The 14,098-nt window shown below is 36.8% G+C and overlaps 1 protein-coding gene across 1 annotated transcript; it reads left to right on the forward strand.

Moving 5' to 3' along the window:
* The first annotated feature begins 704 nt into the window (after positions 1-704).
* On the forward strand, positions 705-13,269 carry ogfrl1 (opioid growth factor receptor-like 1). Its single transcript, XM_059566194.1, has 7 exons — positions 705-1,280; positions 2,833-2,919; positions 3,068-3,146; positions 4,934-5,012; positions 7,758-7,824; positions 8,283-8,428; positions 11,107-13,269. The coding sequence occupies exons 1-7, from the start codon at positions 1,086-1,088 to the stop codon at positions 11,600-11,602; spliced, it is 1,149 nt and encodes a 382-aa protein (XP_059422177.1). The 5' UTR covers positions 705-1,085; the 3' UTR covers positions 11,603-13,269.
* The last annotated feature ends 829 nt before the right edge of the window (positions 13,270-14,098 follow it).

The following is a 14,098-nucleotide window of genomic DNA, read 5'->3' on the forward strand; positions in this document are numbered from 1 at the left end:
GTTTTAATCCGATTCTTGAAGATGGCTAAAGACTCAGCTGCCCGGATTGAGTCGGGGATGTCATTCCACCAGGAGGGAACATTTAAAAAGTAAAAGTGACTTTGTGCTTCTTTGGGATGCACAATCAAGCGACGTTCACTTGCAGAACGCAAGCTTCTAGAGGGCACATAAGTCTGAAGTAAGGACTTTAGGTAAAGTGGTGCAGAGCCAGTGGTGGTTTTGCAGACAAACATCAATGCCTTGAAATGAACTGAAGATAAGGAAAGCAGTGCTGAAATGGGGCAGGGCTACATATAAGCTCCATACACTATACCGTTTGAAAGTTTTGGGTCAATAAGATTTTTTTTTTTAAGTAATTAATAATTTCATTCTGCAATTTTGCATTAAATTGATTAAAAACAGTAAAACAATTGTAAACCATTTAAACCACTTTGCGGCTTTCAGCTTTGCGTCCCATTAATAAATGACTTTTTAAATTATATTAGAATACAAATAGATTTTTTTATACAATTTTATAAAAGGTTTATAAATATAATTTTCTTAATTAGTTTTTTTTTTTTTTGTATAGTATTCAAATAAATTCCACCTTAGTGAGCATAAGAAACTTCTTTCAAAAACATCAATAAAGCTCAACATCAATAAAAATTTTTTTAGGCTGAATACACATTTGAAGCCAAGCTATTTTAAATAAATTTATGAAATAATGCATTTTAAAAATGCATGCTCTGTAATGTCAATGGCAAAATTTAAGGTTACACTGATGCAACATCAGAAACGCTTTACTTCTGCAAACAGTAGGCTACTGTTGGCTACATCTGTGTCATGGTGTATAGAGCAGACTCAGAGCAGCCTTAACTCAGCAGTATAGAGACGCCTTTTAAATGATGCTCAGAGCACATCCTCCTCCTCCTCCTCATCCCCAGTGCTGATCTCTGGGCAGAAGGAGGTGTGTTCTCATCACAGCGCTGGAAACCCCCCATTAGTCACATAAAAGCGACCCGAACGCCAGTTCCACATCATATTAGAGCTCGATCCTGAGCCGAACGAGGACTTTAAACTATGTAGGCACGGTGGACAGGGTTTAAATGGGCAATCTGATGGGCATCTGGAGATATAAGGAGCCAAGCACAGTGGAAGAATGCGACTCGACGTGGGAAACGGACTCGGAGAGCGACGAGCATCAGCCGGGAGGAGAGGAGGAGGACAGCGGCATCTCCGAATCCATGAGCCCGGCGGATGCAGTCAGAGGAGCCGAGCAGCTGGATCACGGATCACCGCAGGTACCTCATCAATGACGAGCACTCAACGATAACAAAGGAGGAACAAAAACGATGAAAACGGTCGTTAGACGCATTTGTAGGAATCGCAAGAGTCGGTTGAATTAAAGATGACAGCGTGTAGTTATGACTGTGGTGTTGGTATTTAAAATCTATGTGAACCCATGTGGCGTCCGCACGCGTGCGCTTGCCTAAAGCGTGGGCAATGTCAATCTATCTATCAACATGTAGTAGTAGCTATTATTATATTGGCAATGTACGTCTGTAAAGAACACGGCGCCTTTCTGAAAATTGCTCATTTATGGTCAAATTTTGACTAAATACCAAGCACAGTCGCCGTTGTAATGAGCTCTATTGTGTCATTTGTGTCCCGTTTTCTGCATGGCGCTATAAATACCACATGGTTTGAATGTAAGATTCGTGACATTGTTAGTGATATATAATACTACTACTAAAAGAAAATAAACACAACAAAAGCTTATTTTATTAAAACATAGCTCCTGACCCATATCTGAAGAAGCTGACCTTTCACCTTTGGCTTCTCAGCATGTTCTGTATTATTGTGTTATGTATTATCATGTTATGCATTTTCGTCAGATCAGTGAATAAAACTATTTTCTACGATTTATTCCCTTACACATATTGTCCTCTATGATTTGGCATAATTGGCACCTAATGTAAAAGTCCCCTTGCAGTTTTATTTGTGAAATACACAACGGAACTGTAGCGCTGAGATTCACACCATTTGTCATAGAAAATAATGCAGACATTATTATAATCTACATTAAATAATATGAAGTACCCAAAAAGTGTTAAATTAAACAGGAAATTGTGCACTCTTTGCCAGTGTTGTATCCTAGAGTTAACTTTTCTTACAGAGCAATAGTAAGATCAAAGCATATTATCTTTGACCTTGTTCGATGTTATTTGTTTTAAAATGGCTCATGTTCTCTCTTGGTTTCTGGATTTTAAGGCCACTGAGACCGTGACCTGTTCAATGTGACCTATTTCCTCATGGGAAATTTGCTCTGTTGAATTTCCTGTCAGCGGAAGAAGGAAATTGGATTTTTATTCATTTTGAATCTAAGATCCTTATAACAGCTTTTCACACTCACCATTATAATTTTGTTTTTGTGAGCCCTGCATCAAAGACTGTTGTATTATTTAATACAAAATTATATAAGAAGAAGTGAATATAATGATATTATTAATTAATAAGCCTCACAGGCATTTCAGTACAACATTGGCCTCTACTAGCAAACCGCTTCATGTTGTGTGTAAGAGAGCAAGACTTCTGTGCTGGGCTTTCACTCAACCGTAAAGATGTTCAGTGTTTGAACATCACAAGAGGCTGAGAGCTAAAAATGGTCATGAATTAGTTAGAAAAAGCACATAGTGTACAAAATGGAGCTCTTCTCTCTTGTCTAACAGCCTTTGCATCCCAATGGGGAAGAGCAGTAACAATGTAGCTCAGATGCTGATGAGTGAAGTCATTCATACACTCTTTCACTGCCTATGCAACCATTCCTCTCCTCTCTCTCCTTTCCTCTCACAGTTTGGTGACATGATGGAGTCCTCTACTAGGGTGAAAAGGAACTTTTACGCCGCAAAGGACTTGTACAAATATCGACACAGTTATCCGGTAAAGAGTTGCGTCTACTCTCTTCACGTTGAATATGAAATTTGCAGTTAATATTGCAGTACAGTCAGCAGAAAACATAGTAAAGACCAAATGTACAGTCCCCCCTCATCCTTCTATCCTGGTTTTAATCTGTGATTCTGTTGCTCAGAACTACAAGGAGCCTCGTCAGCCGAATGAATACCTCAATCTGAGGTTTTATCTGAATAAGATCCCCCTGGTGCCGGATGGTGAGTCTGTGTTTGCCTTTTCGTTTTAATGACTGTACAATGTGATTTGGATTGAAAAGAGCACCATCGCTTGTGTTACTCAAAATCTCTTTGTATGTGTTCAGTGCTTTTTGTTGGAGCCTTTGAATGTGTTGAGAGTGAATTGCTGCTAGTGTGTACGAAGGTACCATATTTGGGGGGTTCTCTTTCTTTTGTCTTTTCATACTATTTCCTGTATTCCTCAATAATGAACTAATATTATTGCTGTTCTTTCCAGGACAGCATTGTATGGGGTTCAAAATATTGGCCAAACAAATCTGCTTTATTGTTTTTAAATCACCATTATATTAAAGGAACTTCCTCCCTGGAAGTCCCTTGATTCTCATTATGAGACTGTGCCTTAATTGTTACATGGGGAAATTTTCTTCACAGTAATAACGCAAAGCCATTTAAGGAACAAAAACGTGGTGCAAATAATGATCTGGGCTGGTAATCCAATAAGATTCAAACCATGTTTACACAGATGAGCAAGAGAGTCATCTTAAAATAATTTTACCCTTGATTACTTCAAGAAATAGTTCTTAATAACAAAAATTCTGTCATTATTTACATGCTTCAAATTTGTGTGCTGTTATTGTTTCTGTGGGATGCTAACATTTTTTGAAGAATATACACATTCCTTTTTTTTTCATAATCGTTATTTTGAGCTTTTCAATTGAATTTGTAAAGGTTCTCGAGTTGAGAGCTTGTTGAATTGGCTGATAAATAACCTAAATGTTCTGTTTCTCTCACAAAGTTTTAAGGACTATTTTTATACTCTCAAATGTTTTTGCCTTTATTCGCAGTTCTCAGCTGGGGTCACTATGACCTAAAGTAAATAATGAGTGAATTTCCATTTTTGATTGAGCTATTGCTTTGTTACATTAGACATATTCTGAAATTTGCTTCGGAAGAGATTTTGAGAAAACAAGAGTCATGTTGATCCCACCTACAACATTTTACCTGAAAATATTGATGGTGAGACTCAAAACACAGGAATATTGCAATACACAAAGACATGAACATGCATCCTGCAAGAACATTTATACCTAAATGAACATAAAGCAGTTTTTACAACCGAATACACATGCCAGCTGGTGTGAGGAAAGAACATGGGTTCTGGAGCGCTTCATTAGCTGAATGTTTTCCCTGCGGGGCCAGTTTAAGCAGGCAGACAGTGAAGACATCTCACAGGAGCCATTGATTGGTTATTGTGGGCATGTTTTGGAATTAACTGGATCTGTTGTGCAAGCATTTAATGGCAGAATGTCTGCTTCACTGCTGTTTAGGCAGAAGGATACACACACACACCCACACACTGCTGTGCTCTGTGTTCCCTTGAGATCTCAGTGTTTCCATGTCACGGATGACCTACATGTCTGTTTGCACTCTGATCTGAAACAACCCGCTGCCCTATCATGTCTCATATGTGAATTAATCATTATTTTGAATCAAATCTTTTAAAAGAATCATTTGATACATTGGCCTGAATGATTTATTTAACTCAGTGATTCAGCGATCAGGTCCTATAGTAATTCTCAGCTTGAGAGCTCACTGAAAGTAATTACGATTAAAATGTTTGTCTGTTCATAAGAAGTCTTATGGACTACAATTATGATGCATTTATGGTGCTTTTGCTTTCTTTTTAAGGCTTGAATGTTCCATAGAAGATATAAAGTCATAGGCTTTTGAAAAACTGTCCCTGTAAGTGACTAATGCTGAGCTTGGCCTGTTGTGATTATTTGTTATTTTTATCTTTGTCCCAACAGGTATTTATATTGAAGAAATTCTCACTAAATGGAGGGGCGACTATGAAAAATTAGAGCACAATCACACATACATTCAGTGGTAAGACAATATTCCAATTTCTCTGCGAGCAATAAAGTGCCTAGTCAATAATCGCTTAATAATGCTTAATAACTGAGACATCTCAAATTGTTATTGGCGAGGCACTACTTATTATCACTGCTTGTTCAAACAACAGAGAAAGTTGCAAACTAATATGTGCATGAGGGATTTTTGGATGGTGAGACATGGATTAGATATCCTTTTCTTTACCATCTGTTCAAAATAAAATTCATCTTCTTTAGATGCAAATCCTGTAGATCAGACAAGAGCATGAAAGGGCACAAAGGCAGTTATAAAGACAAAGTCAGCACAATTGTGGTATCTACAGGTGAATGGGTCAATCACATCCTTTTTGGTGACAAAAGACAGCCTTAGGACTACATTAGATAAAAGTTTCTTTAATGTTTAACGTTGCTTAAATATTCATAGACCGCTTTGGCTGACATCATCTCTTTAGTAACTGAAGAAGCTTTGGGGAATGTCTATGACTTGAGGGCATTTCCTGATTAAACGGTCCATTTTCCTAACATTAAAGATGCAAACGATAAAGGTTTAATCTTAATGGCAGGAGATAAGTGCAGCCCACATTATAGAAATGTATGTAAGCTTTTCTAAGAATTTTTTAGATTAAATCAAGCATGATTAATTAAACCTTGCAGGCACTATAGTAAAACAGCATCCAGCTGCTTGGGTGCATAAAACATCATAGCTTTAAATACTGATAAACATTTTGTAGTATATATTGAGACATGAAGAGGTATTTTCGTATGTGACTAAAAGAAATACTCAGCCACTCTTTTGGATTCCGATGATGATTATATTGTTGATATTATAAAAGAGGCACTTGTTCAAGGTCAACATGGAAAAATACTGAACATTGTGAAATGAAGGACAAAATGTGTCTCCTGCATTTGCTTCATGCTACTACTGACTAGAAAAATATAAAGCATTTCCCTTTGACCTTATTGGTCCCTAAAATAGAAATCTTTATTAACTATAACCAATAACATTTTTAAAACGGTGTGCTTAAAAATGTAAGTTACTAGGTAAAAAAGTTGCTAAATAGGGACTTCATATATATACCATAAGCACATGCTTGATCAGCTTGACAGCTGCTGGTGTTAGCAGCGTTTTTAAAGCACACAGTTTAGCAGAATGTGACATAAATGTCTCCTCAATTAATGTTAAACACAGACCTTATTCTACTCGGTCCTAAAAACCCCAACTAAAATTAGCCTTTTCGGGTTGGCCTAGAAATTGACGTCATGTTTTTTTATTGTTTCGTGCTTTAGTCATCCTCTTTTTCAAACTTTAATTAATTTTAAAAATAAATATTATACAATACCTACGTCACCCAGGAGGTGTTTGTATCTGCTGGCAATGTAACATTCAGCGAATGTTGAAGGTTGTACGGAGGTTAAACAGAGGTTTTACGTCATGTGCTCTTGTAAAGTTGTCACTAGGGTGCCGTTACCTCACTCACCTCCAGAGCTGAAGCTCCTGTTCGTTCCTGCCTGTGCTATTATTATGAGCATTGAGGGTGAGGAAGAGGGGGAGGACATGATGCCCCAAGCCCGCGTGAAATAACAACACCGTTCTAAAATCAAGCTTCACGCATATGCTGCCAGTCGTACCTCGGCACACCACCCCCGTTGAGGAAAAAGTGATTAGCTTCTCTTATTTCCCCCCTATTCCCAATTTTTCACACTCTGTATGCTTGCAAGGCTACTTGCATAATATCAATTAGCGAATTTAAAAACACAAAGGGGTTCAAGCAGACAGATCGCTAGCATTTCGCCTCTAAGTAAATTAAGATGAAATGACAGCGAAAGCTTGCATGCTATATCAGGCAGCCAGCCAGAATGTCATGGCTTCAGAGAAAGAAGATAAACAGCAGAAGAATGGAATAAAAGATGTGCCAAGGTTTGCGAGTTGTCCTTCATACAGTATATATTTGTGTGTGTGTGAATAAATATATACAGTAATAAAGCATTTTTATGTACACTGTTAAAAATATTCCGTAAAATATACGGTAAAAAACCGGCAGCTGTGGTTGCCAGAATTATACCGTAAAAAATACGGTTACACTGTTCTATGTTTAACGGTTTTACTTTATATTTACAGTTTAATACCATAATTTAACTGATATAATATTAATATACGAACTTATTGAAGCACTGAAATCTGTTTTGTACCTTTGTATTACACTGGTAACCACCAAAAGCAGGTGCTGATGAGAGAGTCATGTGGTGAAACAAAGCCCATCACAAGCAGCTTTTAAATAATAAGATACATAGAAGGTGCACGGTGTCATTCACACAAGCACTAAACACCATCATGGTGAGACTCATTAAACTGAAATATGCAATAAACATTAATTTAACAACATTTTATGTAACATACAAACCTATTAAACATAACAGATAAGAAAAAATTAAGAAGAAACATAGTTATTTCAAAGAAAAAACATCAAATTCAAACAAAATTTAAAATGCAACGCAGAGAATTCTGGGAACGTAAGTTTACGGTTTTTCCCTGTAAAGTTTACAGGAAATTACCGTTAACCAGTAAACAGGTTTGTACTGTAGCATTTTCACAGTTTTTTACCGTTAAAATCACAGTCATTTTTACAGTGTAGTTTTATTTATTTGCAAATGTTTATCCTGAGTTCTCAGTCAGGTCTCTAATGGATAAATAAGGATAAATTCAGAGGTATATCCTAACATTTCTTTTCTGCTGTTACAGGCTCTTCCCACTCAGAGAACAAGGCCTAAATTTTTATGCTCAAGAACTCACTCAGGATGAGATAAAGGTATGCTGCTAAAGTCAAGAATGAAGAAACAGTCAAGACGATGTATACTCTTTAACAAGGTTCTTCAAAGAAAATAACTTTCATCTTTTACATTTTTATTAGATTTATTTTTGCTGTATAATGCCTGGAGTTGACAGTATGGTTATCTGGATGTAATAAAAAAATAAGTGCTTTAAATCAGTATTTTGATTTTTCAGTCCTTAAAGGCTGGTACATATAAAAAAAAATTGAATCTCCTAATATATTAGGCTGTAAAAACCTTTGGTTCTAATTGGATCCTTTATTTTTGATGGTGTAATACCACCTAGTCAGGGGTGTCAGAACATCCATAAATAGGTTCAGGGAAGTGGCACATTCAGTGTTTTAGTCTCCTCCTGTTTTATTCAGCCTTAAATAACCTTCTGTAGTCATTGTGCAGATCACTTTGGTTAAACCAAGCACATTTTTGTTTTCAACAGGAATTCCAAAGCACTCGAGAAGCCAAGAGACGCTTCCTCCTAGCATATACGATCATGTTGGATTTCTTTGGAATCAAGCTCATGGATAAAAACGGGAATGTGGCTCGGGCCCCAAACTGGCAAGATCGCTTCCAGCACCTGAATGAGTGAGTTGTCTTTTTTTAAAAGTTCTTTCTACTCTATAATTTCTATCTTCTTCCCATTATGTTCTACTTCATCTGCTCCAGTTATCTTCACATTCCATGACAATCTGAACTCCTAGTATCCCATCTCCTCTCTCCTGCCATATTTAGCATGATTCAGTCCAGGGAGTTATAGTCTCCTGTCCCAGCAACACAATTTCACAGTCTTGACCCCGACTGCACCGTCATGTGACTGTCTTATGCAGGGGCCAGAGAAATGGGTCAGACACACAGAGGACGTTGAACAGAGAAGAACAGAACAGGATGCAAAAACTTTTGCATTTAGAGAAATTATGATTTAGATCAGGGAATGTATGCAGAAAGGGAGAACTGCAAACGAGTTTGATGAACGCATGATAAGAAAGGAGAGAGCGAAAGAAAATCTGCAGTGCAGCAGGCTGGCTGAGTAGTAGACATAGATGACTGTGTGTGTCTGTCTGTGTGTCATTGCCCCAGGACTGTGCCATAGAGGACACACTTACATTACACTGCAGAGATACAACGCTTGATGAACTTTATCTGCAGTGTGAATGGCTCTTTACAAAAAGCTGTCATTTTTAGTAATCTAAGAGTATTCCTCTCTTACACTGGAAAAAAAAAACTTCTTGATGAGTTTTTATTTAGCCTTTTTGGCTTGTCGTCCAGTAAACATATATAATTGACACTGCAAAGGTGGCTCAGAAGTTCTTCTGCAGTGGCATTTTAGGTGTCTTTACACAGACACTTGTTTAATGCTGCTTAGAGGTGGTATAAATGCAGTTAAACAAGGGTTGCCCTCGACTAAAGATTTTTCTGACTAATGACTAATAGTCATTCATTTGAAGAGATTAGTTGCCTAATCACATTTTTTATTAATAAACCATAGAATTCATAGCGAGCCTTTAGTTGCCTATAGCCTATCAGCGCTTAAGTGCACATGTTAAGCTTGCCACAGCACACCGAAGTAGTAATGATTATGAATGCCTTAGAGAAAAACAGCAAGAAGACTGCCTTAACATCATAATTCATTATTATGACTCATCATCTCCATAGTGGACTTGCATCTTTCATACAGATTGCATTATCTGAAAATATTTATATTATAATTTAATTGGTTATTTTAAAAGTAGACATTTCACTTTCTATAGATATATAGTTATAGTTCACAGAGATGGCAGAAAGCGCACCCTGTTTGCTTTCATTATTTTACAAAAGCACAATGTTCTGTTGTTATTGTGAGGGCACACAAATTTTTTTACAGATTCAAAAAATGTATTACTCTTATCTGTATGGCCACAAATGATCACACCGGCACATCCAAGTTAACTTTAATGCAGTGACCACGCTACTCTTCAGCTTCCACTCTCCGCATTAACACATGAATAGCGCACATTTTTCTAGGTTAATGTCAAAGTGAGTGGCTATGTTATAATGCTATTACTTATATGTTTCATATGATAAACCACATTTGAGGTTGATGAACCAATGTGCTGCACAGACCAGCAGTTAATAATCTGTCTGTCACAGACTAACGTTACGTAACTTCACTTTCTGTGATTTTTTTTTTCCCTGCGACTAATAAAATTTTGATCGGCTAAGCCTCTTCTGGTCAACTAACGGTTAGCCGACTATAAGGGGACAGCCCTAATTTACACAGCCGTATACTTTGATTACAGGGACTGAATCTGAGCAGGCATAATTTAGTCCAGCTGTTACACAGCATTGCATCTTTACACTGAATTTTGAGCAGGCACAGAGCAGCCTTAACTAGGCTGCGCAAAGATGCCTAAACTATTCTTGAAACAAGATAAATTTACTTGAGAATCAACACTGGATACTATATTCAGGGCTGTTTTCAAATAAAGTATTTTAAATGTATGCCTACTCTGTTTTGGATATACTGCAGATTTCTTTTACTTACTAATTTTTTTCACTTATTATACACTTTTTTTAGTCACTTTTTCCACCTGTTTAGTTTTTTTTTTTTTACTTGACCTTCTAAGACAAAAATTTTAAATTTATACCTCATTTATTTCCTAGTTTGTAAGTCGCTTTAGATAAAATTGTCTGCTAAATGACTTAATGTAAATGTTTACAAATTCTAACTAGATAGGTAAATCGCTAGATAGACAGTATATATGACCTTTAAAGTGTAGCCAATGTCAGTGTCGGTACTGAGACCCAATTATGTGGAGGTTTCTTAATACGTGTAACAAGACCCCATACATAAATATATTGTATATTTTATTATTTTGTTTATATTTGATTAAGCAAGTTTATTATAGTCACAACCAAAGGGCATTGCAACATTCAATATAGCATTTTTATATTTGTATAAGGGTATTGATAACAATATAAAAAGAAATGTAATCTAAGAAATATAATCCACTAAATGCTGTTGTGAAGCTAGAATCTTAATCTGTTTAACACTGGTTTCAGCTAAAGTGGTAGAGAACACCCCCCAAAATCCCATTGAACCAGCCTTTGTTTGTTTTATGTATGTAAATAATATATTGCTTAGACCCTTACTTACAAAGTACAATTTACCAAAAATAAAATGTCAAAACAGTTTCTCCTCTGTCAACAACCAATATTACTTTAACTGGAAATGTTGGCCACTGTTTGAATCCTATATTTTGTCCTATTACCTCTTTTCTTTCCAGGTCGCAGCACAATTACCTGCGTATTACTCGCATTCTGAAGAGCCTTGGTGAACTGGGCTTTGAAAGCTTCAAGCTGCCTCTGGTGCATCTGTTGCTGGAGGAGGCGCTGGTGGAGGGCACTTTACCCAACATGCGTCACAGCGCACTGGAATACTTTGTCTACACACTGCGCCAGCATGCTCAGAGACGTGCCCTGCTCCGCTTCGCCCAGCGCCATTACCAACCGCCCGAGAACTTCATCTGGGGGCCACCCAAGAAGAAGCGCATTCCAGCCACTGGATCCACAGGGATGAAGGCAGGAAAAAATGAGGTGGTGGAGAGGAGTGTGGCCAAAGCCAGGTCACCTAGGGAGGGCAGAAATAACTTAGAGAGAGAGGCAGACAACATGGATGAGAGGAAGAGTGGGGAGTGGAAAACAGCAAAGGGGCCCATGGTCCTGCAGGAGGTTAGGGGAAAGGTAGATCTAGAAGAATACATTGAGACCATTCCTCTGTAAGAATATAAAGAGAGGGATTCTGGGAATTCTCAAGTAGCTTAAGCGGAGTTTAAAGTTAAGTAAAAGAATGGCACAGCAATATTATTCCATACTTTTGCCTTGTAGAGACTTGCTTTGTGAACAACTTGACTGTTGGCCATTTTGATTATTATTATTATTTTATTGTATTATTAATATGAGGTGTTTTTCTTAACTCTGAATACTTTTCAAAGTGTTAGCGGATGAATTTCTCTATTGTAACTCTTACTTGGAGCCCTCTGGAGAGTTCTTCGCACATGTATAAGTGTATGTATAAGTGCTACCTGAGCACTCTGTTCATGTGAAATTTTGCACTTTTTGACTATTCAGTCTTCCCCTGTGAGAGAATATTATCTTAGTCTACCGGCTTTAAGATGAGGCTTTATTTGCTAATCATAAGCCTGTCTCTCCGAAAGACGTGTGTTCTTTTGCCTGTTCAGAGCTCGCTGATGTTTCTTACAATGGATACTCGTAGCTCACTGTAACAGATTATAATAATGTGAAGTAAGTGTGAATATGCTTGCAGGAATTTTCAGGTAATTGATCTTCCATGTTTCTATGTGTACGTGTTAGACTTTAATCCACTTTTCTCGAATATGTCTTGCAATATAAAGTGCCTCTTCTTTCGTTTCTTAAAGCATACATGAAGTGCTTTAGGCTATTATTTCGAGTCGGAAGTCGCGCAGTAAGCCATTTGTGGAAAAAACGCAATTCTAAGCAAAACAAACTTGAATTTAGATTTTGTGTTTTATGTTACTTTTTGATAAATCAAAGGTTTAGCTCTTATTTTTAAATGAGAATTGAAACGGTAAATGCCATTTTGAGGCTATTAAATGTGGCGTGACAGATCGCTTGTAACCGGCATTTCAAACGGCACAATTTACCGTTTATTACAGTAGGCTAGTTAAAGCACACCAAAAGGTATATTGAAAGTGTATTCATGTTGAAAGTTTTATATAATCGGCGAAGAAGTTTTTCAAAGGCGAAGACATTGGTAAAACAGCTTTTGAACACATTCACCTTTGGAGTCTGCTCATTAGTTGGAAAAGAAGTAGGCCTAAATAATAATAGTTGAATATATGCACAATATTATAAATTAACATTAATTTTTTTCAGGCTGTTATTTATTTAATAAGATGCTTAAAAAAAAAAACATGTTTGACAGCCTATATGTTAGACCTATATCTCGAGAACTGTTTGAACGGTAATGGTGATAACATCAGAAATCAGAGACTTTGCTTTTTCAGTCAGTGTATATAACTCAAAATGACTCGGAGTGATGAAGCAATTCAAATATGTATGTGTGAGTGTGTATGCTGCCTTTCTCTTATCATACTTAGCCTACAGTGTTTAAGTGTGGACAGTCAGGGCTATTGATGGTCATTATTCACAAAGAATACAACTAAATGAGTGTTTTCATTAGCAAATATTAATTAATGAGGTTCACACATGTTATGAGTGTTTGTTCCACACTGCTATTTCAGAGTGTACCCAGAGGGCTAGACATTACCTCCACGTCACGTGTGTGTGTGTGTGTGTGTGTGTGTGAATGTTACAAGGTTCTGCCTTTCTAGTTTCTAATGGCACACAAACAGAGAAAGTTTTCAGGAAATACTAAATCCCCTTGTCTTGTAATAGTGACTAAAGTCCATCTTAAATGATGAAGGCTCTTTCAGTCTTTTTCCATTAGTCAATATTAAAATAAAGTAATTTTTTCAATTTTCTAACGCAGTTCATACCTTGGGGTTCATTGAATGCATGAAAAGAGGGTTCACATAATGCTTCATTATTTCCTAAAAAAGGACAAATAATAATTGAGTCCAAAACCTGAAAACCCTTTGTTGTCCTGTCTACTAAGATGCCTTTATCTCAGTTTTTGAATTCAACACAGATGTGCACTTCAATATCCCACAATCCTGTGCATAGCAGTTGGTGAGAGAAAAAAAAAAAGACATCTCATGGAGAGACTGAAAGAAGTACATTTATTCATATTCAGTCTTTTTGTTTAGTTTTTTTTTACTTCTACTAGAAATAAGTATTGATATTTGCTTGCTTATCTCTTAAGCTCACTTTAATTTCTTGAAGTTGTTGATTTTTAGATGTGAAATTATAACGCTTTGGAAGGCAGTATGAAACCAGTTTTCTTTGGGGGGTACTTTCATACAAAAACATTGCCTTTAAGTCATAATAAGCAGTGAAACGTAGGTTTCAGACTTCTTTCCTGTTGGGAAACAAATAGCCATCTTCTCTTTGTCCATCTGAAAAACCTGTGGTTCTAAAACTTGAATCCATACTTCAATATTTCAGTGTTTCTTGTGCCATAATCATGTGGAAACTGGCGACATGTAAGGCGCCTTAAGTGTTTATAACATATGTATAACTGTTGAGAAGTGATTATTTGTAATTAAAGAAAGTGTGACATTTAGAAGTTCATATTTGGATGTTTCTATTGTGGCCTACTGTATAATAAAGTGCAGC

The sequence above is a fragment of the Carassius carassius genome, chromosome 14, assembly GCF_963082965.1.
Source record: "Carassius carassius chromosome 14, fCarCar2.1, whole genome shotgun sequence".
NCBI classification, from domain to species: Eukaryota; Metazoa; Chordata; class Actinopteri; order Cypriniformes; family Cyprinidae; genus Carassius; species Carassius carassius.